Below are 21,839 nucleotides of genomic sequence, written 5' to 3'. Positions count from 1 at the left end.
AGAAAAATATTTTCCTCCCAATTTTATATGTTAAATTACTAGTTATAATTTTCTCAGGTGGCTACTTGGCACTTTGTGCTATGGAGAGATCCAGATAGTTTCTGTCCATGGGCTCTAGCAGTTTAGGGTTAAAGATAGACCCAGTGACAGGCATGCATGTGGACAGTGTACAGATAACAATAAAAGTCAACACATGCATGGATAACAAAGGGTTTTACAAATTTCCTCCAGGGATTTGAAGTAAACACAAATGATTATGGGATTGTCATATCTAGTTTAGAGGAAAGTTTGAGAGTTAAAGGGAAATGATAGCTGGCTAGTACAAAACTCTTTTTAATAAGGATTAGGAATATTTATAACCAGTCTTCCAGGTAAGTATAATTTGTGAATCATAGTTTTATTGATCTTGCCTTCTGGCAATTTGTGAGCAGATTTGCCCATTTATAGACTTACTTGGACTCTGCTTAAAATCTTAGGTTTAAGGGCCCTTTGGAACTATTAGACTCCCTTGTTCTGTTAAACACAAGTAGGATCCTTTGCCTAATAATAACTCATTCTCTTTGTTTTTTACAAACTTCTGCAACCAGCTACAATATCAACAAAAATTCTTACAACCCAAATGTCTCCAAAGTACCTTTTAATACCTCATTCTTACTGCATAACTTTGTGCTAACTTGACATTTGCTTAATCAGTAAGCCTTTCTCTCCGGACTTTGCATTATTGTTGGATGGCTCTAAATGATTTTTTTACCCTTGAGAAGCACTTTTTTATCTAGCTGCAGGCAATTGAACCTACCTACAAATAGTAAGGTTACTTGCTTTTAAGCTTTATCAGATGTAATGTGCTATTTTATATTTACCTGGAACGCAATCTAAGGAGCAGAGCTGATAGTATACAACTCCTACTTTGTGCGGTTAGAAATATGCTCTGGCCTACTGCCAAAGTTAACCGTAGTGTATGAACTGGCATGCAAAAAAAAAAAAAAAAACAAAGAAATGATAGTTTGCATCTCAGGCATTTTCTTGGGACCCATTCTTTACCTCACCAAGCACTTTTGGGCTGATGACATCCAGAGGTCTGGTCCAGGCTGCACCTCTCTTGTGAGCTCCAGGCTCTTGCTTCCAACTCTTCATTGGACAAGGCACTCAAATTCAGTGTGGCTGAAACGGATCTCATCTTCCTTTACCCTGTTCTTGCTGGGTTTTTCCCTGTTGTGGTGAGTGTCACATGTTCCCCAGTCACTACCTAGGAGTCATCCTTTGGATACTGGTAGTTAGTCTGAAATCAAAGGCTTTTGTGTTGTAGTGCCACTGCCATCAGGCCCGCTACCGTCAGGCTGGGCAATGCACAGCTTTATACAGACTGACTATGGGTTTATCAGTGTTACATATCACACAGAGTAGTACATGTTGCAGGTTTTATGACATAGACCATTTCTCTGATTTAAAAAAGCAGAGGGGAATTTATCTGGCTGATAAATTTATTACTTGAACTTCTGTTAATAGCTTTTGTAAAAATTTGGTTGTAGATTGGGAGATAAACTTATATGTGTATGCTAATGTACTTACAGTCAAGCTATCTGGCCACTAGAGAAGGCCTCTGGACTAGAATTAAGGAACTTCCTTGAGCCAAAAATGAGTGATTTTTTAAAAAGTTATAAAATAATCGAGGAAAAAATGCATAAAACAGAAATTTACAGTGTAATATTGAGACAACCATCCAGGTTAGGAAATACAGCACTGCTCACAGAAGGGCCCCTTCCCTCTGGAGGTAACCATAATCCAGACTTTAAGGTAATAATTCCCTTGCTTTTAGATACAGTTTTACGTCCTTAAAAAGTATATAAATGTAAATATATTGTATGTATCCTTTTGGGTCTTGCTTCTTTGTTTACCATTTTGTACATGGGATTTATCAGATATTACATGTGTTACCTTAGTAGTTTTTTTGTTGTCATTGCTACATTGTATTTCATTTTACAGTTTTTTTATTCTTGTGGATTCTTTCCAGTTTTTGCTTGTACAAAGGATACACTGTCAACCTTTTTGCACATGCCTTATACATGTGCCTGAGTTTCTCAGGAGTATATAGGTAGGGGAGGAATTGCTGAGTTATAGGATGTGGATGTTTTCAGCTTTCTTAGAAAATGCCAGGCAGTTTTCTGGAGAGGCTGTGTCAGTTGACTTTCCACCAGCCATCCATGAGTGTAGGGACTGGTGGTTTTTCCTCCTGTTAGCTCATGCAGTCTGTTACTGGCCCCATGCCTTTCGTAATTGTCAGTAGTGAGTAAGAGTGTGGCTTGTGGAATCAGACTATGTGAATCTTGCCTCCACCACTTTATTGCCCCTCGACCTTCAGTAAATTACTTAATCTTTTTCTTCTCTTCCAAACTATGATCTTTTCCAGGTTATCTTGGCTATTATTGGCTTGGGGTGATGGAGATGGCTTTTACTTATCATAGTTGTTTCCCTGGATAGACTATGTACATAGTGTTTATCAGAGTTTGTTATATTTGATTTTTTTTGCAAAAATTATACTTTTTTTTCCTTCAACGTTTTTATTGGAGTATAATTGCTCTACATTGGTGCGTTAGCTTCTGCTGTATAACAAAGTGAATCAGCCATATGTATACATATATCCCCATATCCCCTCCCTCTTGCGTCTCCCTCCCACCCTCCCTATCCCACCCCTCTAGGTGGACACAAACCACCTAGCTGATCTCCCTGTGCTATGTGGCTGCTTCCCACTAGCTATCTATTTTACATTTGGTAGTGTATATATGTCCATGCCACTCTCTCACCTTGTCCCAGCCCACCCCTCCCTCTCCCCATGTCCTCAAGTACACTCTCCATGCCTACGTCGTTATTCCAGTCCTGCCCTTAGGTTCTTCAGAATCTTTTTTTTTTTTTTGGATTCCATATATATGTGTTAGCATACAGTGTTTATTTTTCTTTTTCTGACTTAGTTTACTCTGTATGACAGACTCTAGGTCCATCCACCTCACTACAAATAACTCAATTTCGTTTCTTTTTATGGCTGAGTAATATTCCATTGTATATATGTGCCACATCTTCTTTATCCATTCATCTATTGATGGACACTTAGGTTGCTTCCATGTCCTGGCTATTGTAAATAGTGCTGCAATGAACATTGTGGTACATGACTTTTTGAATTATGGTTTTCTCAGGGTATATGCCCAGTAGTGGTATTGCTGGGTCATATGGTAGTTCTATTTTTAGCTTTTTAAGGAACCTCCATACTGTTCTCCCTAGTGGCTGTATCAATTTACATTCCCACCAACAGTGCAAGAGGGTTCCCTTTTCTCCACACCCTCTCCAGCATTTATTGTTTGTAGACTTTCTGATGATGGCCCTTCTGACCAGTGTGAGGTGATACCTCATTGTAGTTTTGATTTGCATTTCTCTAATGTTTAATGATGTTGAGCATCCTTTCATGTGTATGTTGGCAATCTGTATATCTTTGGAGAAATGTCTATTTAGATCTTCTGCTCATTTTTGGATTGGGTGGTTTGCTTTTTTGATATTGAGCTGCATAAGCTGCTTGTATATTTTGGAGATTAATCCTTTGTCAGTTGCTTCATTTGCAAATATTTTCTCCCATTCTGAGGGTTGTCTTTTTGTCTTGTTTATGGTTTCCTTTGCTGTGCAAAAGCTTTTAAGTTTCATTAGGTCCCATTTGTTTATTTTTGGTTTTGTTTCCATTTCTCTAGGGGGTGGGCCAAAAAGGATCTTGCTGTGATTTATGTCATAGAGTGTTCTGCTTATGTTTTCCTCTAAGAGTTTTATAGTGTCTGGCCTTACATTTAGGTCTTTAATCCAGTTTGAGTTTATTTTTATGTATGGTGTTAGGGAGTGTTCTAATTTCATTCTTCACATGTAGCTGTCCAGTTTTCCCAGCACCACTTATTGAAAAGGCTGTCTTTTCTCCATCATATATTCTTGCCTGCTTTATCAAAAATAAGGGGACCATATGTGTGTGGCTTTATCTTTGGGCTTTCTATCTTGTTCCATTGATCTATATTTCTGTTTTTATGCCAGTACCATACTGTTTTGATTACTGTAGCTTTGTAGTATAGTCTGAAGTCAAGGAGCCTGATTTCTCCATCTCCATTTTTCTTACTCAAGATTGCTTTGGCTATTTGGGGTCATTTTTGTTCTGGTTCTGTGAAAAATGCCATTGGTAGTTTGATAGGGACTGCACTAAATCTGTACATTGCTTTGGGTAGTATAGTCATTTTCACAATGTTGATTCTTCCAATCCAAGAGTAAATCTCCATCTGTTTGTATCATCTTTAATTTTTTTCATCAGTGTCTTATAGTTTTCTGCATACAGGTTTTTTGTCTCCTTAGATAGGTTTATTCCTAGGTATTTTATTTTTTTGTTGTTGCAGTGGTAAATGGGAGTCTTTCCTTAATTTCTCTTTCAGATTTGTCATCATTAGTGTATAAGAATGCAAGAGATTTCTGTGCATTATTTTGTATCCTGCTACTTTACCAGATTAATTGATTAGCTCTAGTAGTTTTCTGGTAGCATCTTTGGGATTCTCTATGTGTAGTATCATGTCATCTGCAAACAGTGACAGTTTTACTTCTTTTCCAATTGGATTCCTTTTTTTGGTTTTCGTCTCTGATTGCTGTGGCTAAAACTTCCAAAACTGTGTTGAATAATAGTGGTGAGAGTGGGCAAGCTTGTCTTGTTCCTGATCTTAGAGGAAATGGTTTCAGTTTTTCACCATTGAGAACAAGGTTGGCTGTGGGTTTGTCATATATGGCCTTTATTATGTTGGGGTAAGTTCCCTCTATGCCTACTTTCTGGAGGGTTTTTATCATAAGTAGGTGTTGAATTTTGTCGAAAGCTTTTTCTGAATCTGTTGAGATGATCATATGGTTTTTCTCCTTCAGTATGATAATATGGTTTATCACATTGACTGATTTGTGTATATTGAAGAATCCTTGTATTCCTGGGATAAACTCCACTTGATCAGGGTGTATGATCCTTTTAATGTGCTATTGGATTCTGTTTGCTAGTATTTTGTTGAGGATTTTTGCATCTATCTTCGTCAGTGATAGATGGCCTGTAGTTTTCTCTCTTTGTGACATCTTTGTCTGGCTTTGGTATCAAGGTGATGGTGGCCTCATAGAATGAGTTTGGGAGTGTTCCTCCCTCTGCTTTATTTTGGAAGAGTTTCAGAATGATAGGTGTTAACTCTTCTCTAAATATTTGCTAGAATTCGCCTGTGAAGCCATCTGGTCCTGGGCTTTTGTTTGTTGGAAGATTTTTAATCACAGTTTCCAATTTCAGTGCTTGTGATTGGTCTGTTTATATTTTCTATTTTTTCCTGGTTCAGTATCGGAAGGTTGTGCTTTTCTAAGAATTTGTCCATTTCTTCCAGGTTGTCCATTTTATTGGCATAGAGTTGCTTGTAGTAATCTCTCATGATCCTTTGTATTTCTGCAGTGTCAGTTGTTACTTCTTTTTCATTTCTAATTCTGTTGATTTGAGTCTTCTCCCTTTTTTTCTTGATGAGTCTGGCTAATGGTTTATCAATTTTGTTTATCTTCTCAAAGAACCAGCTTTTAGTTTTATTGATCTTTGCTATTGTTTCCTTCATTTCTTTTTCATTTATTTCTGATCTGATCTTTATGATTTCTCTCCTTCTGCTAACCGTGGGGTTTTTTTTGTTCTTCTTTCTCTAATTACTTTAGGTGTAAGGTTAGGTTGTTTATTGGAGATGTTTCTTGTTTCTTGAGGTAGGATTGTATTGCTATAGACTTCCCTCTTAGAACTGCTTTTGCTGCATCCCATAGCTTTTGGGTTGTCATGTTTTCATTGTCATTTGTTTCTAGGTATTTTTTGATTTCCTCTTTGATTTCTTGAGTGATCTCTTGGTTATTTAGTACTGTATTGTTTAGCCTCCATGTGTTTGTATTTTTTACAGTCTTTTGCCTGTAATTGATATCTAGTTTTATAGCATTGTGTTTGGAAAAGATAATTAATACAATTTCAATTTTCTTAAATTTATCAAGGCTTGATTTGTGACCCGAGATATGATCTATCATGGAGAATGTTTCTATGAGCACTTGAGAATAAAGTGTATTCTGTTGTTTTTGGATGGAATGTGCTATAAATATCATTTAAATCCGTCTTGTTTAATGTGTCATTTAAAGCTTGTGTTTCCTTATTTATTTTCATTTTGGATGATCTGTCCATTGGTGAAAGTGGGGTGTTAAAGTCCTGTACTATGATTGTGTTACTGTTGATTTCCCCTTTTATGACTGTTAGCATATACAGCACCTTATATATTGAGGTGCTCCTATGTTGGGTGCATAAATATTTACAATTGTTATATCTTCTTGGATTGATCCCTTGATCATTATGTAGTGTCCTTCTTTCTCTCTTGTAATAGTCTTTATTTTTATTTATTTATTTATTCATTTATTATTTTTGGCTGTGTTGGGTCTTCGTTTCTGTGCAAGGCCGTTCTCTAGTTGCAGCAAGCGGGGGGCCACTCTTCATCGTGGTGTGTGGGCCTCTCACTGTCGCGGCCTCTCTTGTTGCGGAGCACAAGCTCCAGATGCGCAGGCTCAGTAGTTGTGGCTCACGGGCCCAGTTGCTCCGCGGCATATGGGATCTTCCCAGACCACAGCTCGAACCCATGTCCCCTGCATTGGCAGGCAGATTCACAACCACTGCACCACCAGGGAAACCCAGTAGTCTTTATTTTAAAGTCTATTATGTCTGATATGAGAATTGCTACTCCAGCTTTTTTTTGATTTCCATTTGCATGGAATATCTTTTTCCATCCCCTCACTTTCAGTCTGTATATGTTCCTAGGTCTGAAGTGGGTCTCTTGAAGATAGCATGTGTACAGGTCTTGTTTTTTTATCCATTCAGCCAGTCTGTGTATTTTGGTTGGAGCATTTAGTCCATTTACATTTAAGGTAATTATTGATATGTATGTTCCCATTACCATTTTCTTAATTGTTTTGGGTTTGTTATTGTAGGTCTTTTCCTTCTCTTGTGTTTCCTGCCTAGAGAAGTTCCTTTAGCATTTGTTGTAAAGCGGATTTGGTAGTGCTGAATTATCTTAGCTTTTGCTTGTCTGTAAAGGCTTTAATTTCTCTGTTGAACCTGAATGAGATCCCTGCTGGGTAGAGTAATCTTTTTCCTTTTCATCAGTTTAAATATGTCCTGCCACTCCCTTCTGGCTTGCAGAGTTTCTGATGAAAGATCAACTGTTAACCTTATGGGGATTCCCTTGTATGTTATTTGTTGCTTTTCCCTTGCTGCTTTTAATATTTTTTCTTTGTATTTAATTTTTGATAGTTGGATTAATATGTGTCTTGGAGTGTTTCTCTTTGGATTTCTCCTGTATGGGACTCTCTGCGCTTCCTGGGCTTTATTGACTATTTCCTTTCCCATATTAAGGAAATTTTCAACTATAATCTCTTCAAATATTTTCTTAGTCCCTTTCTTTTTCTCTTCTTCTTGTGGGACCCCTATAATTCAAATTATGGTGTGTTTAATGTTGTCCCAGAGGTCTCTGAGACTGTCCTCAGTTCTTTTCATTCTTTTTTGTTCATTCTGCTCTGTGGTAGTTATTTCCACTATTTTGTCTTCCAGGTCACTTATCTGTTCTTCTCCCTGAGTTATTCTGCTATTGATTCCTTCTAGAGAATTTTAAATTTCATTTTGTGTGGTGTTCATCATTGTTTGTTTGCTCTTTAGTTCTTCTAGGTCCTTGTTAAACGTTTCTTGTGTTTTCCTCATTCCTCATTCCTGATCCATTTCCAAGAGTTTGGATTATCTTTTCTATCATTACTCTGAATTCTTTTTCAGGTAGACTCTGTATTTCCTCTTCATTTTTTTGCTCTGGTGGGTTTTTACCTTGCTCCTTCACCTGCTGTGTATTTCTCTGTCTTCTCCTTTTGTTTAACTTACTGTGTTTGGGGTGTCCTTTTCCTAGTCTGCAGGTTCGTAGTTCCCGTTGTTTTTGGTGTCTGCCCCCATTGGGTAAGTTTGGTTGAGTGGGTTGTGTAGGCTTCCTGGTGGAGGGTACTGGTGCCTGTGTTCTGGTGGGCAGGACCACATCTGGTGGTGTGTTTTGGGGTGTCTGTGAACTTAGTATGAGTTTAGGCAGCCTCTCTGCTAATGGGTGGGGTCGTGTTTCTGTCTTGCTAGTTGTTTGGCATGGAGTGCCCAGCATTGGAGCTTGCTGGTCGTTGAGTGGAGCTGGGTCTTAGTGTTGAGAGGGAGATCTCTGGGAGAGCTCTCACAGATTGATTTATATGGTGCTGGGAGGTCTCTGGTGGACCAATGTCCTGAATTCGGCTCTCCCACGTCAGAGGCTCAGGCCTGACAGCCTGCTGGAGCACCCTGACCCATCAGCCACACGGCTGGAGAAGATGAGCTGTGAGTTGGGTGTCAGCCACTGCCCTGTTGTAGTTCTGTCTCAGCTGTCTCCAAAGGTCACCCAGATACATTGGGTTATTCCACCATTCCTCAGAACTTGCATATGCCAGTCTGGGATTTGTAGATGTCTTCCTGTTACTCTTCATTGAAATACCTTGCATTGGTAGTGAGAGATATGCTAATAGTGTTAGTTCTCTTCAGTTCAGAGACTGGGACAGTCTGAGCCTTCATGTGGCCAAGTCAGGAGCAGCTGGCCAGCGGTCCCAAAGTGATAACATGTCAGATTCCAAGAAGGCTTTTGCAACTAGAGAAAGCCCGCGTGCCGCAACAGAGACCCAATGCAGCCAAAAAAAAATCTTTTTAACTAAAAAAACCAAAAGAATGTGACTCCAATAAAGAAATTAATGCCAGAAAGAAAAGCTGTGTAGTGGATGCTGTGGTGAGCCACCCAGACCTCGCCTTCAGGACAGACATTCCCATCCCCCCTATATTTTTTATTTATTAATTTTATATATTGAAATAGTACCTTACTCCTACTCTGGTGGCCACGTTTCTAGAAACATATCACTTCTTACTCTCAGTATTGGCAGCCACTATTTGTACAGTACTTTATAGCTTAGAAGGTGTTCATTTATTTTCTGATCTGACCCTTACAATAACTCTGTGAGGGAAGTAGGCTGGTTTATCCCCAGTTACAGAGGATGACCCTGAGGCCCAGGAGGGTTTAATGACTTGTCACAGTCACTCAGTCCGGTGTGTTAGATCCAGGACTTAGTTGGACTCAGGGTGTCTCTCTAAAATCCCATCTAGCATAGTTTAGATTGGTGAGTCTGACTTCTTATTTAAGAGTCTTGGAAAGCAGACAGGTTTTCAAACGTTTTAGAAATGCAAGTACATACTTGTGAGTGTCGTCTTTACTATTTCCACGTTTATTAATGCTGTGTCATAGTTATAATTGGGAAAACATATATATTTTCTGTGCCATTATATTTTTGTTTTTAGGGGGTGCAGCCCACCACAGGTGAGGTTGTGTTCGACAGTTTCCAGGACTCTGCTTCCCGTTCAGAGCTAGAAACTCGGATATTATGCCTGCAGCCAGTGGAGCTTCTGCTTCCATCAGACTTGTCAGAGCAAACAGAGATGCTCATCCACAGGACCACAGCTGTGAGGTGAGTTGGCACATTGCTGGAAAGTCATGTTGATTCTGAAACTTAGATCTGATTCCCAAACTGATAATAAAGTTGTTAAAAATGATTTTTCTTTATAAAAATATTTCATCAGTAGTAGTGGAAATTCCGAAAAAGAAAACCCAAATGACCCTTAATGTCACCTTAATGAAGGCTTTGAGAAGTTGCTCTTTTTAAAGGGGGTTATGATATTTAATGAAATTATTTGAAATTAAAGGGTTTATGATATTATTACATGATATTATTTGGTAATTAATCTTCAGTTTCTGCAGGTAATCATTTCTTAGAAAGTTTATATAATTTTGGAAGTGCCTTATTTGTGCTGCAAGTTTCAATTTGTGGCTGAGTCCACTAGTTAAATTTACTAGATCTCTGGTCACTCCTCTTATTTATGAGGCAGTGTGCTAGGCACGATGGCGTATGGAGGGAGAAGATGTGCTTGTGATATGTGTCTGGCAGAGTTTATAATCCAGCGGGAGAAGCAGATGTGTAGAGACCTAACTGGATTCCCAAAACATGATGTATTGCATGACAGACATGAAGGTGCCTAGGTGAGAAGATTCTGTACTGTTACCCAAGGAGTTTGGTGGGAGAAGAGACTGAAAAGGTGGGCTGGGGCTCGGGTGAAGAGGACTTTATATATTGAGGAATTTGGACTTTAGGCTAGGCCGGAGAGCCCACGAAGATTTATATTTAATAGGTTGACAAATCGTTTGGAAAATCAAATTAATTGATTCAGTGAAGTTCTGTATGTTTCTTTGTTCTTCGAGTTAAATGTTCCTTTTTCATCTGACTTGAAATTCTTTCAAAGTAGCTTTCCAAATATGTTTTTCTGATTGTAACCCTAATCCATATTCATTTAGGAAAAGTTGAGAGTTTAAAAAAACCCCATAAAAATAACAAGCTATATAACTCAGAGATAACTACTGTTAAACATCTTGGTGTATTATTTCTGGGTATAATCATTTTTTGTTTATAAACTTTGATTCATGTTACAAAATCAGTTTTGTATTCTGTTTTTTTTTAAATTCCCCATGTATTTTTTTACTTTATTATGGAAAATTTCAAACGTATATGAAATTATACTGAATAGTTTAGTGAACCCCATGAATCCATCAATCAGCTTCAGTATTTCTGAACCAGCCAATCTCATTTCATCTATAACTCTACGCTCTTCATCCCTGGATTATTTATCTGAAGCAAATTCTAGAGAACATCATTGCGTCTGCCACTATTTCAGTCAGTATTTATGAAGACAACATGACTACATAACATTCAGTCATATAAGTGGATCATACAGTAATTTATCTATTCCCCTTTTGTTAGATTGTTTTCATTTTTTTCAGTATTACAAATATTGCTATGATGAATATCCATGCATAGAAATATTTGTGTGCATTTCTGATTATTTCCTTAAGCTAAATTCCTGAAAGTGGAATTAATTGGTTAGAGAGTATAAACATTTAGAAAACTCTTGATTACTTGCTAGAATTGGTAATATTAATTTATACTTCTACCACTATAGTATAGGCAGGTTGTTTGAGCCCTTGCTAGTATGGGAAGTGATCACTGAAATAATTTCTGCCAATTGGATAGACGAAAAATTCTGCATGAATTCCCTTTATTTTGTTCTTAATCCTTTTCTGACAGTGTTCAAACTTGGATAATTAAAAGTCAGACAGGTAGACTGATAAGGGATGCTGCCTTTGGAGGGCTAAAAAAGTTAATAAAATCTCTAAAGATTTTAAAGATAGTCTTCTAAAACTATATTTCCCATATTTTATATCTTTGATTTGTTAATTTTCCTTCATACCTGAGTGTATATTTGATTAAATTAGATGTAATTGAGATTAAAATTGATCAGTTGAATCAACACTCTCATTTTTCTGATTTCCACTTTTTTTTTAGCTTTCATTTATTTTTCATAATTTATGATTTATTTTTAGTAGAATACTATGATTCAAACCAGTACTACTGAACAACAGCTAGAAATGAAGACCACATTAAGATTTTGAAACAGCACATCATTTAGAAATCTTTCACACAAGATATAATGCTCAACAGACAAATGTATAAATTAATATAGACAACTGGAAATTCTTCAGTTGGCATAGATTATCTATCCCATTTTGGTGACAAACACTTTTTTAACTAGACAAAATATTTGAGACTATATTATCATATCTCATACCATGATTATTATTCATTCTCAGAAAATTGGATATATTCAATGCTAGCTACAGTATAATCACAGCATTCTAACTAGAAAGTCTTCTTTTTTTTTAACATCTTTATTGGAGTATAATTGCTTTACATTGTTGTGTTAGTTTCTGTTGTATAACAAAGTGAATCAACTATATATATATACATAGATCCCCATATCTCCTCCCTCTTGCATCTCCCTCCCACCCTCCCTATCCCACCCCTCTAGATGGTCACAAAGCACTTATTTTTATAAAAAAATAAAGGCAAAATTCAATAAAACATTCCACAAAGACATTGCCAAAATGGAATTTTTTGGCTGGCAAGCCTGGGGATGTTCCTAAATGTTTACTCATCAAATGAGATTCAAAAGCCATTTGGCATACCAAAGATAGTTTGGGTGTCATATGTGGGTTTTACCAAATTTGATGACTGCCTTTGTCTTGTTTTATTTTGTATTTTTCTGGTTAGCATTGGGAGTATGTAATTTTTTCTGTGTTTACTAACCACATGTAATTTTTTATTTTATTCACATAATGGACTAAACACTCAACAGTTAATCCACATTTCTGTGTAGTCTAGAGCTGATCCATATCTAGGTATAGAATGGAGCAGTAGAGATTCAAAAGTCAAACGGTCAAGCAGTGTGGCTCTTGTGACATAGGGTTTGGGTTCGAAAATTGGCTTTCCTCGTAGCGACTTCGGTTGAATTACTCAATTGTGTTGTCCTTCAGTGTCCTTTTCTGTAAAATAGAGAAATTAAGAGTGTTTACCTCATAGGATTGCTGTGAGGATTAAATAAGTTAAAATAAAGGCAAAGTGCTTGAAACAGCACCCAGCATAGAAAGCTCTCTATAGATGGAAGCTGTTCTTTCTGTTATTCCCATCAGCCATTATCTCTCTGAATACTGCCTCTCCCCTCTGCTCCACTAGACCTCCTACTAGAAGTATGTTGGATCTTCATATTCTACTCTCTGTGCATGGACCTTTACGGTGTCATCTCCCATCCACAGCTATGATTTTCATATGGTTTTTGGCCCTTGGGGATTTCCTTTTTTTTTTTGAATCTCTTGAAAAAACATTTTTGATTATATATTAATTCACTATTTCTCTGTATTTTTAGTGTACTGCCTGGACCAATTAAGCCTCCATACTTAATGGTAGCATTCCATTATATTTATGCTTAGAAATATCTCTCCTTATTCTGAAAACACTTACACAATTACTTATATTTTATTTTAGTCGATTTATTATTTAAAAAAAATTTTTACATTCAACTTCTAATTCACTTTTATTTTGCTTTACTGTGTGAAGTGTGGTCCTACCTTAATTTCTCCCTAAATGCTAGTGGGTCCACTTTAACATCCATAAAATTTAGCTTTTATCAACCTGAGATACAGTTCCTAGCCTTGTTTAAAAAAAAAAAAAGAAGAAGTTAGCAACGGGGATCGGGAATGCTTTTTTTTTTTTTTTTTTTTTCCCCCCCCGGTATGCGGGCCTCTCACTGTTGTGGCCTCTCCGGTTGCGGAGCACAGGCTCCGGACGCGCACGCTCCGCGGCCATGGCTCACGGGTCCAGCCGCTCCGCGGCATATGGGATCTTCCCGGACTGGGGCATGAACCCGTCCCCTGCATCGGCAGGCGGACTCTCAACCACTGTGCCACCAGGGAAGCACGGGAATGCTTTTGATTAGGGTATGAAGAACAGAGCTTGCCAAAACTCTGTTCCATATTTACTACCAGTAAATAACATAGCATTGAATTTTCAAGGAGAAAAGTTTGTTTTGTGTTTCTGGTGGTATCTTCTTCTTTGTTTTAAATAGTGATGGGTAGGTTCTTGAGTCTCAGATTTAGAATTCCTTTTTTTTTTCTTACACTATAAACCTGAAGTTAAAACCATCCGTTTTTGTCACTTAGTGGTTGATATTTTATTAATACTGAAGACATAATAAAGCTTTGTGAGAAAAGGCAGAATGTTTTGGAATTACAGAATATCCATTTTAAGTATGTATTACGTTTTTTGTTTTGTTTTGTATTTTTTAACTTTGACCACAAGAGGTCTCCAAAGCATTTCATATACCATGGATAACAATTGAAAGACTACGAAAAGCTTTACTTTTATTTGTCTAGATACAGAATTAATTTGTATTGTATGATAATTTAGAGTAAATAACTATTAGTTAAAGATAGTACTAAGCTAAAGTTATTCTTTCTCAATAATGATAAACTATCAATTTTTCTTCAGTGAATTATCTTTTATAGATAATTTATGTAAAATTTTATAGATCATTTATGTAAAGTGTGTTTATAGATTTCAGTTTGGTTCTTAGAAAATTAGTCTTACTATATTAATTGTTATCTTTTCCATTTGTTGTAAGAATGTATACATTCTTACATTCTCTATAGAGAGAAACAAAGGGAAAGTAATGATTTTAAGCACTGTATTAACTGCAGTTAAGATCACTTTAGCTTAGAGATGTTATATGTTTATAAAACTGGTCAAGGGCTTCTCTGGTGGCGCAGTGGTTGAGAGTCCGCCTGCCGGTGCAGGGGACACGGGTTCGTGCCCCAGTCCGGGAAGATCCCACGTGCCGCAGAGTGGCTGGGCCTGTGAGCCATGGCCGCTGAGCCTGCGCGACCGGAGCCTGTGCTCCGCAATGGGAGAGGCCACAACAGTGAGAGGGTGAGAGGCCGGCGTACGGCAAAAAAAAAAAAGAAAAAAAAAAAAACTGGTCAAGAGGAAAGGTATAGAAAACAATAAACAAATATTAATTAATATTTACTAGTTCTCAAAGAAACTGATTTTTGAGGCAAGTCAGATGAACAGAGCAGATGATGGTCAACTTTGAGTACAGAGAGGGAGAGCTTTCTGGGCCCTGACGTAACCAAGGAAGGCCTGTTGGAGGAGGTTGGCTGGCATAGGGGCATTTGCAGGACAGGGGGCTTTGAATTGGTAGTGGGGAGGGAGGACAGTATGTTGTGTGTGTGGAAACGACATGAACTCTGGGGCCCACAGGCTGGAAATATTAGAGGAAGTGTGAAAACAGTGGGGAGACTTTTCTGATTGGAGGAGAACTTCCGTGCTGAGAGTTGGGGGAAGAGAGAGTCAAGGACCTTAAAATCCAGCCAAGGGGTGTGGACTCCTAATGGAAGGCAGTTGGGTCTCTGGGCAAAGAATGGCATGATAAAAGAGAAGAGGCCTAGTGCGAGTGTTGAGATAAAAGAAATAAATAAACAGTTCCCGTAAAAGAAAAAAGTGTACAGAGGAAAGGATAAGATCAAAGAATTTGGAGAATGTCGGTAGTTGGGAGTCGGAGGAAGGATAGAAAGAAACATAAAGGGAGGAGATAAAGAGCCAGGTAGAGAACCAGGACAAGGTAGGGATATGTAGTTGTAGTCCATCTGTTGCAAATGATATGGTCAGTGGTGTGTATGAATTTTTTACAATATTAACTCTTAAAATTTTCTGAAGCTGCAGGACATTTAGAAAATTATACTTGGCTAAAAACTAACCGTGACCAGTTGATACCATTTACCCATCTGGTGAGAAAGGATGTCTAGGTTCCCCCCTCGGCCTTTGCTAGCATGGGTGGAGTTGGACCACATTTTTTTTACTGTGGTGTTTGGCTGGAGTAGAGTGGTTATCGTCTAAGAGTTTTCTGTCTTGCTTGGCTGCACCTTTCCTGGGTGTTTGGGGAGAGCAGGATTGTTGGACCTTTTTTGCCTGCTCCTGTTGGCCTTTCCCGATTGTCAGCTTCTTCACCTCCAAGGCTGGGATATATGTGGCAAAAGTAAACTCAGGGGACTCGCCTCTAGGTCTCGAGTTCCCTGCTGGTCTGCTTTCTGTCTGCCTTTCAGAGTGTCTTCTGTTTGTTTTATGTATAATGTCCAGGGAATTGTACTCAGCAAGAGAAAGAGGGAAAAGTGTGTTTACTCTTCTTTCCCAGAGCAGAAGTGCTTCTAATCAAGATCTTATTTTAGAGATTGTTCTGAGTATGAATGAACTTTGCTTCCTTGATATTACTTTAATTTAATTAAAATAAAATTTAAAAAGCACTTGGATTATGTTGATAATCCAATGTGCAAATCTTTACTGTAGTTTTGTACGTGGGGTGAGTCTGACTCAGGGAAAAAGAAAACTCCGTTTTCAAATTTTTTATAATTTAAAACAGTTTAAAATTTGTTTTGGTATCACCTAAAGTTTAAGCATGTTAGAATATTTTTAAAAGCACAACCAATGGGGAAAGTCCTTCTTCCGTTCTTTGGTGAATTAACAATCTGAGCAGACAAAAAATAACCGTAGTGAAGTTTTACCAGTCCTCCATCAGAGTGCTGTCACGAGGATTAAGTCATATTAGCTTTTTATAAAGTTTCTCCTTTATTGCTTATTACCAAAAAAAAAAAATAAGTATTTAAGTTAAAATTCGAAAAGACTTGAAGGAAACTCAAAACCAAGTGAATTCAGAGAGCCTGGAGAAGGGCATAAATCAGGTGTAGAGTCTTAGGTCAAAAGAGGAGTGGCCCTGGAACAGGGAAGGTTGGGAGTCGGTGACTCTGAGCACTGGCCACCACTGGTGGAGCCGAGTCACACTTGGTTTACTTACTTGATAGAATTCCAAGCAGTTCACAAATAAATATTTTTTACTTTCATAGTTAAATATTTATTTAAGGTATATTAAAAATGCATAATTAGTGAATCAAACCTGTGATTTCATAAATTTTTATGGCATAGGAAGATTCTTAAGTTGGTATTTGTGTTGAAAAAACAGTGGGTTGGTTTACCAAAAACTACTGAGTTGTAGTAGTGATGTACTTGCAGATGTGGGAACATTCTTGAAGGTGGAGGGGGAATGCCTGAGGTAGGGGGAACATGCTGGAGCACACTTTAGGGGCAGCATATGTCATGTTTATCTGCTTCTTGTCATTTAAGTTCTGTATGAGTGTTAGAGCTAAATCCAGTATAAATGGGACCATTGCTTGAATGAAAAAAATCCAAACCAGAGTTTAAGAGAAATACAGGTGATGTATTTGAGGTCCAGAAAGGACATTTAAGCTCCTTGGAGTTGGGCTCGTCTCCATTTTTTATAGTAGTTGACCTTTCTAATTGAGGTATTTTATTACACTTTCAAGTTTATTTTATTAATTTAGATAGCTGGCAGTAAATTCTGATTGATTATTCTTTTCTTATCCCTAAGAAATATTTGTATTGATAGATGTTTACAGTGGATTCTCACCTTTTGATCCATCCTCTGATTTGCACGTTATTATTCATCCATCCATCCATCCATTCATTCATTCTTAAAAATATTCATTGTGTGCCAAGCTTATTACTAGATGGTGAAGATACAAAAATGAGTAAGGTCGCTACCTTCCAGATTCTTACAGTCTACAGGGCTGGTAGTCGTGGAAACGAACAGTTATAACAAAAGTGCCAAATGTTATGGTCTTATAGAGTCACTGGTAGCATAAGAACACGAAGCTTTGTCTATGCAGTTAAGCGAGGCTTCCCAGAAGAGTATGCCAGAGTTGAGACTCGAGAATGACAGCCAGGCTGATGGGGGTTTGAGAGAGCGTGGCTTTCTCAGGGAAAAGAAACTAGTTTGGTTGGCTGCCCTGCCAGGGTGAGTGTAGCAGCCTAAGGCAGGACAGATGTGGGGTTTGGAGAGAAAGATTGTATAAAGTGGAACTGAAAGAGAATCAAGGTTGGAACAGTGGAGAGAGAGCAATATTAAGGAGGGGTTGGATTAAGAGTCTCCTCAGAAAAAGGCAAAGAAGGGATGGCTCGTGGCAGAAACTGTGTCATAATAATCTTTTGTGTCCCCAGGACCTATTATAGTAGCTTGAATATAGTAGATACTTAATAAATGCTTGATGAGTGAATGACTAAACAAGTAACTTTTGGAATAAGGAGAATAATGAATATTTCCTGTTTGTTTTTCTTAGGAAAAATGAATTGGGTTTTATAAACGTGAAGGCATTGTTGTAGTAGCTGGAAATTCGTACAGGATATATGATGGTAAATGTGTATTTAAATGGTATGAGGATAGCCAACTCATTTTGGGAAGACCATATTAATTTCCTATCATTTGACAGCAAGGTTCCAACCTCATCTCTGGCACTTGAAACTTTTTCTACTGTGATGCTCATAGGAAATCTTTTTTTTGTTTTTTTCTCTTTCTGTTCTGTTTTTCTTATTTTCTTTATTCCTTGTTTCTAGAGTAGAAGATAAAAGGTAAAGTTGGCTCCTTTTTCATTCTGTTTCATTATGTTTATTATGTAATAATTTTCACTTCACTATTTAGAAAATTCAAAATTAGAATATTGATTGTGGTAGTAGATATGGTAGTGGATTAAGTAGCAGAAATAAATCTAATACACAGTAGGAAAATGTGTCTCAAGGCAAACATTTAAAGAGGAAGTCTTAATATATTAAAAATCTGTTTTATATTGATTTCCTTTTAAAAATTATATTAATTCCTTCTCTGGTAGAAATGCCATTGTATTTTCAGTAGTTTTCTTGGTGCAGATAGTTTTTACATCTCTAGCTAGGACTTTTAATGGGTAGCACTTTTAAAAAATTTTTATTTATATATTTATTTGTTTTTGGCTGCGTTGGGTCTTTGCTGCTGCACGCGGGCTTTCTCTAGTTGCAGCGAGTGGAGACTACTCTTCATTGCGGCGCATGGGCGTCTCACTGCGGTGGCTTCTCTTGTTGTTGAGCACGGGCTCTAGGCACACAGGCTTCGGTAGTTGTGGCTCTCAGGCTCTAGAGCGCAGGCTCAGTAGTTGTGGCGCAAGGGCTTAGTTGCTCTGCGGCATGTGGGATCTTCCTGGACCAGGGCTCGAACCCGTGTCCCTGCATTGGCAGGCGGATTCTTAACCACTGTGCCACCAGGGAAGCCCTTAATGGGTAGCACTTTTAACTCATATATATGAAAATCCAGATTTTAAAACACAATAAATTAATAGATATTCTACAAGAGTGTTTGCTGTATGGTTTATCTAAATAGTGAGCGTCTTTGTGCATTTTCATTGAGTGTAAATCCTCAGGAATATCTCTATTTTAAAAGAATAATGGGGTGTACATGTTATAGGTTTATTGATAGTAGTCGAATAGGAAAAAACAGAATTTGAGGAGTCTGGAGGAATGATTACTACAGAGAACTCCCAAGGTGGGGCCAGTCTACTTGAACAGAAAAGTTGGGAAGCAATTGTGTGAGATGTGCAGAATTGTTCTACTACTTTTACTTGATTTTTGTAAATCACCTGTTTGTTTGAGCTTGGAGATTTAATTTCATAAAGTCTCCCAATTAACTAAAACATTTTATTCTGAAGTTACATGATCACCAAGGTAATTAGTGGCAAAGCCCACTAGATCTCCAGTCCTATTTGATGTTGATAAGTCCACCTCCTGCCATCATTAAGATATAACCTAACAGCAATATGAAGTACAAAAATCTCCATAAATGAACTCTTTAAAAAGATAGCCATCTATCCTTAGGATCTCTTCAATTATTTTTCTTCCCTTTCCCTCTTCATAGTTCAAAGATTCATTTCACGTTCTTCCCTTCTAACAAAGCTTCCTTTCATTGTCTACCTTAAACCAAAACCTTGGTTCAAAGCACACCCCGCCTCCCCACCAGGCTTGCTTATGTCGGAGCCTTTGTGGTCGCAGACTTATCCATTAGTCTTTTCAATGACTCCTTCCTGTCAAACCATTCTGCTGAAAGGAGATTTCTTACTAATTTCCATTATTTTTGTTGATTACTCTGAAATTACTCCCTTCTCTCTTATTTTCAGGCCAGGAAGTTCTTCTCCCTCCCATCCTCTTTTTGTGAATTCTTTTTAACCACTAACCCAAGTCTTCATCCCTAGAGCAATAAAAGTCTGTGAAGTCCTGGCTTGCCTTTTCCCTCTACCATTTTTCTTCTCTACCTCCCTTTCCCTCTTCCCTTCCTTACCCCTCCTCCCTTCACCTTTTTAAAGAAAATACCTGTCTAGTATTTGATTCAGTATATAATTTGATATAATATACATAATGCTGAGGTTGATGGCGTTTCTCCAGGCTTGCTTGGGAGCCCCTTCACACAACAGCAGCTCAGAAAACTCTGACAAGTTCTTAGGACTCTTTCCCTCAGCACCATCATGAGCTCTTTCTGTTACTTTGTACCTTCAGCTCTGATCCATTGGCCATGCTGAGCTGGGCTCTCCATCTCAAGGGAGTGGACATGGGCCCTGAACACACTGTACTAGATTGTGTACTAAATTGCCCCCAGCCCTAACAGGAAGGCTGGTGGAGAACAGAATTCATGATGAGTGGATCTCTGTGTCTTCCCTGATGGCCATGTTGGACCATGACCACACCACAGGGTTAGTCTTTACCTGGTGGGGCCATTGAGATCAGGAGAGTGCTGAGTATCACATGACATCTTTAAGATGGTTTGTGTCCAGCCAGGGAGGCCTGCACCTGACCCACCCATCAAGGCAGTGCTTTTTGAGCTGTGGTCACAAATCATTAGCGGACTATGAAAACAATCTTATGGGTTGCAATTACCACTTAAAAAAAAGAAATACAATAGTGTGGAGTCAAAGATAGATGGGTGCGTTGTATGTAATAAGCTAAGTATTGTTGTATGAAACTTTGTTTTGCCATTTGCTATACATCCTAATCATGATTTAACCCAAGAAAAAGTTGCTTCAAAGACAGATTGACTTCTGGTCATTCCTGTTAACAGCAAATCAGGTAAGGTATACAAAACACATTAGCTAAATAATGTTTCCCTTTCCATTCAGTTTCATAAACAGTTATTGTACAGTTACCCTGGATCTTCTTGAGATTAGAAGATCCATGACCTTTGCGCATTAAAGGCTACCAGTCTACTTGGAAAGCCAGCACCTATACAAATCGCTGCAGTACAAAGTAGATTATGTAGTGTGTGTGATAGGAAAGCAAACTAAATACTGAGAGAGTACATGAGAGGGAGAGGATAATTCCGTGTAGAGCAACACTGCTCAGTAGAAATGTAATGTGAATCACATATGTAATTTAAAATTTTTGGTAGCCACATTAAAAAGTAAAAAGAAACAGGTGCAATTAATCTTAATAATATACTTTAATTCAGTATATCCAAAATATCATTTCAACAGATAACTGTTACATCCCTTTTTATATATTAAATCTTTACATTCCTTTTTACAAAGTTTTCGAAATCCAATGTGTATTTTACACTTACAGCACACTTCAATTCCAACCAGCCCTATTTCAAGTGCTCAGTAGCTCCGTGTGATTAGTAGCTGCTGTATTAGACAAATGCAGTTTTATGCAGTGTAGGGAAGCATCATGCAAGAGAAGGCCTAGAAGGATAGGCAACACTTAACTAGACAGGTGTTGGGAAAATACATTGCACAACGAGAGAAAGGTTTAAACACAGATGAAATAAGAGTTTGTAGTGACTTCCCTGGGGGCTCAGTGGTTAAGAATCCGCCTGCCAATGCAGGGGACACGGGTTCGAAGATCTGGGAAGATCCCACATGCCGCGGGTCAACTAAGCCCGTGCACCACAACGACTGAGCCTGCTCTCTAGAGCCCGTGAGCCACAACTACTGAGCCCGTGTGCTGCAACTACTGAAGTCCACACACTCTAGGGCCTGTGTGCCGCAACAAGAGAAGCCACTGCAATGAGAAGCCCATGCACTGCAACGAAGAGCAGCCCCCGCTCGCTGCAACTAGAGAAAGCCCACATGCAGCAACAAAGACCCAATGCAGCCAAAAAAAAAGAAATTCTAAAGAGTTTGTAAAAAATAGTGAAGCTCTTACTATATACCAGGTATATTCCATGATGATTACTCATATTAACTCAGGTAATCTTCACAACAAATCTTTGAGGTAATTACTATTATTATATAATAATTACTATGTAATTTATAAATTATAAATTTTTTATTGTGAGGAATCAGGCACAGGTGGTCTAGTAGCATGTATGCATATATGCATGTATCTGTCTTTCTGTCTCCAAA

At 38.1% G+C, this 21,839-nt stretch overlaps 1 protein-coding gene across 2 annotated transcripts in view; it reads left to right on the top strand.

Annotated features, from left to right (window-relative positions):
- Nucleotides 1–21,839, top strand: part of MSH3 (mutS homolog 3) — a 183,893-nt gene that overhangs the window by 21,624 nt on the left and 140,430 nt on the right. For both annotated transcript variants that reach the window (XM_027100714.1, XM_027100715.1), the window contains exon 8: nt 9,437–9,603. In XM_027100714.1, the coding sequence (XP_026956515.1) occupies nt 9,437–9,603 (167 nt within the window). The remainder of the gene's footprint in view (nt 1–9,436; nt 9,604–21,839) is intronic.

Source organism: Aethalodelphis obliquidens, unplaced genomic scaffold, assembly GCF_003676395.1.
Source record: "Aethalodelphis obliquidens isolate GAN/ISIS:26980383/991018 unplaced genomic scaffold, ASM367639v1 scaffold4, whole genome shotgun sequence".
NCBI classification, from domain to species: domain Eukaryota; kingdom Metazoa; phylum Chordata; class Mammalia; order Artiodactyla; family Delphinidae; genus Aethalodelphis; species Aethalodelphis obliquidens.
Note: the sequence above shows the minus strand (reverse complement) of the source record. Positions and strands in the feature narration are given on the sequence as shown.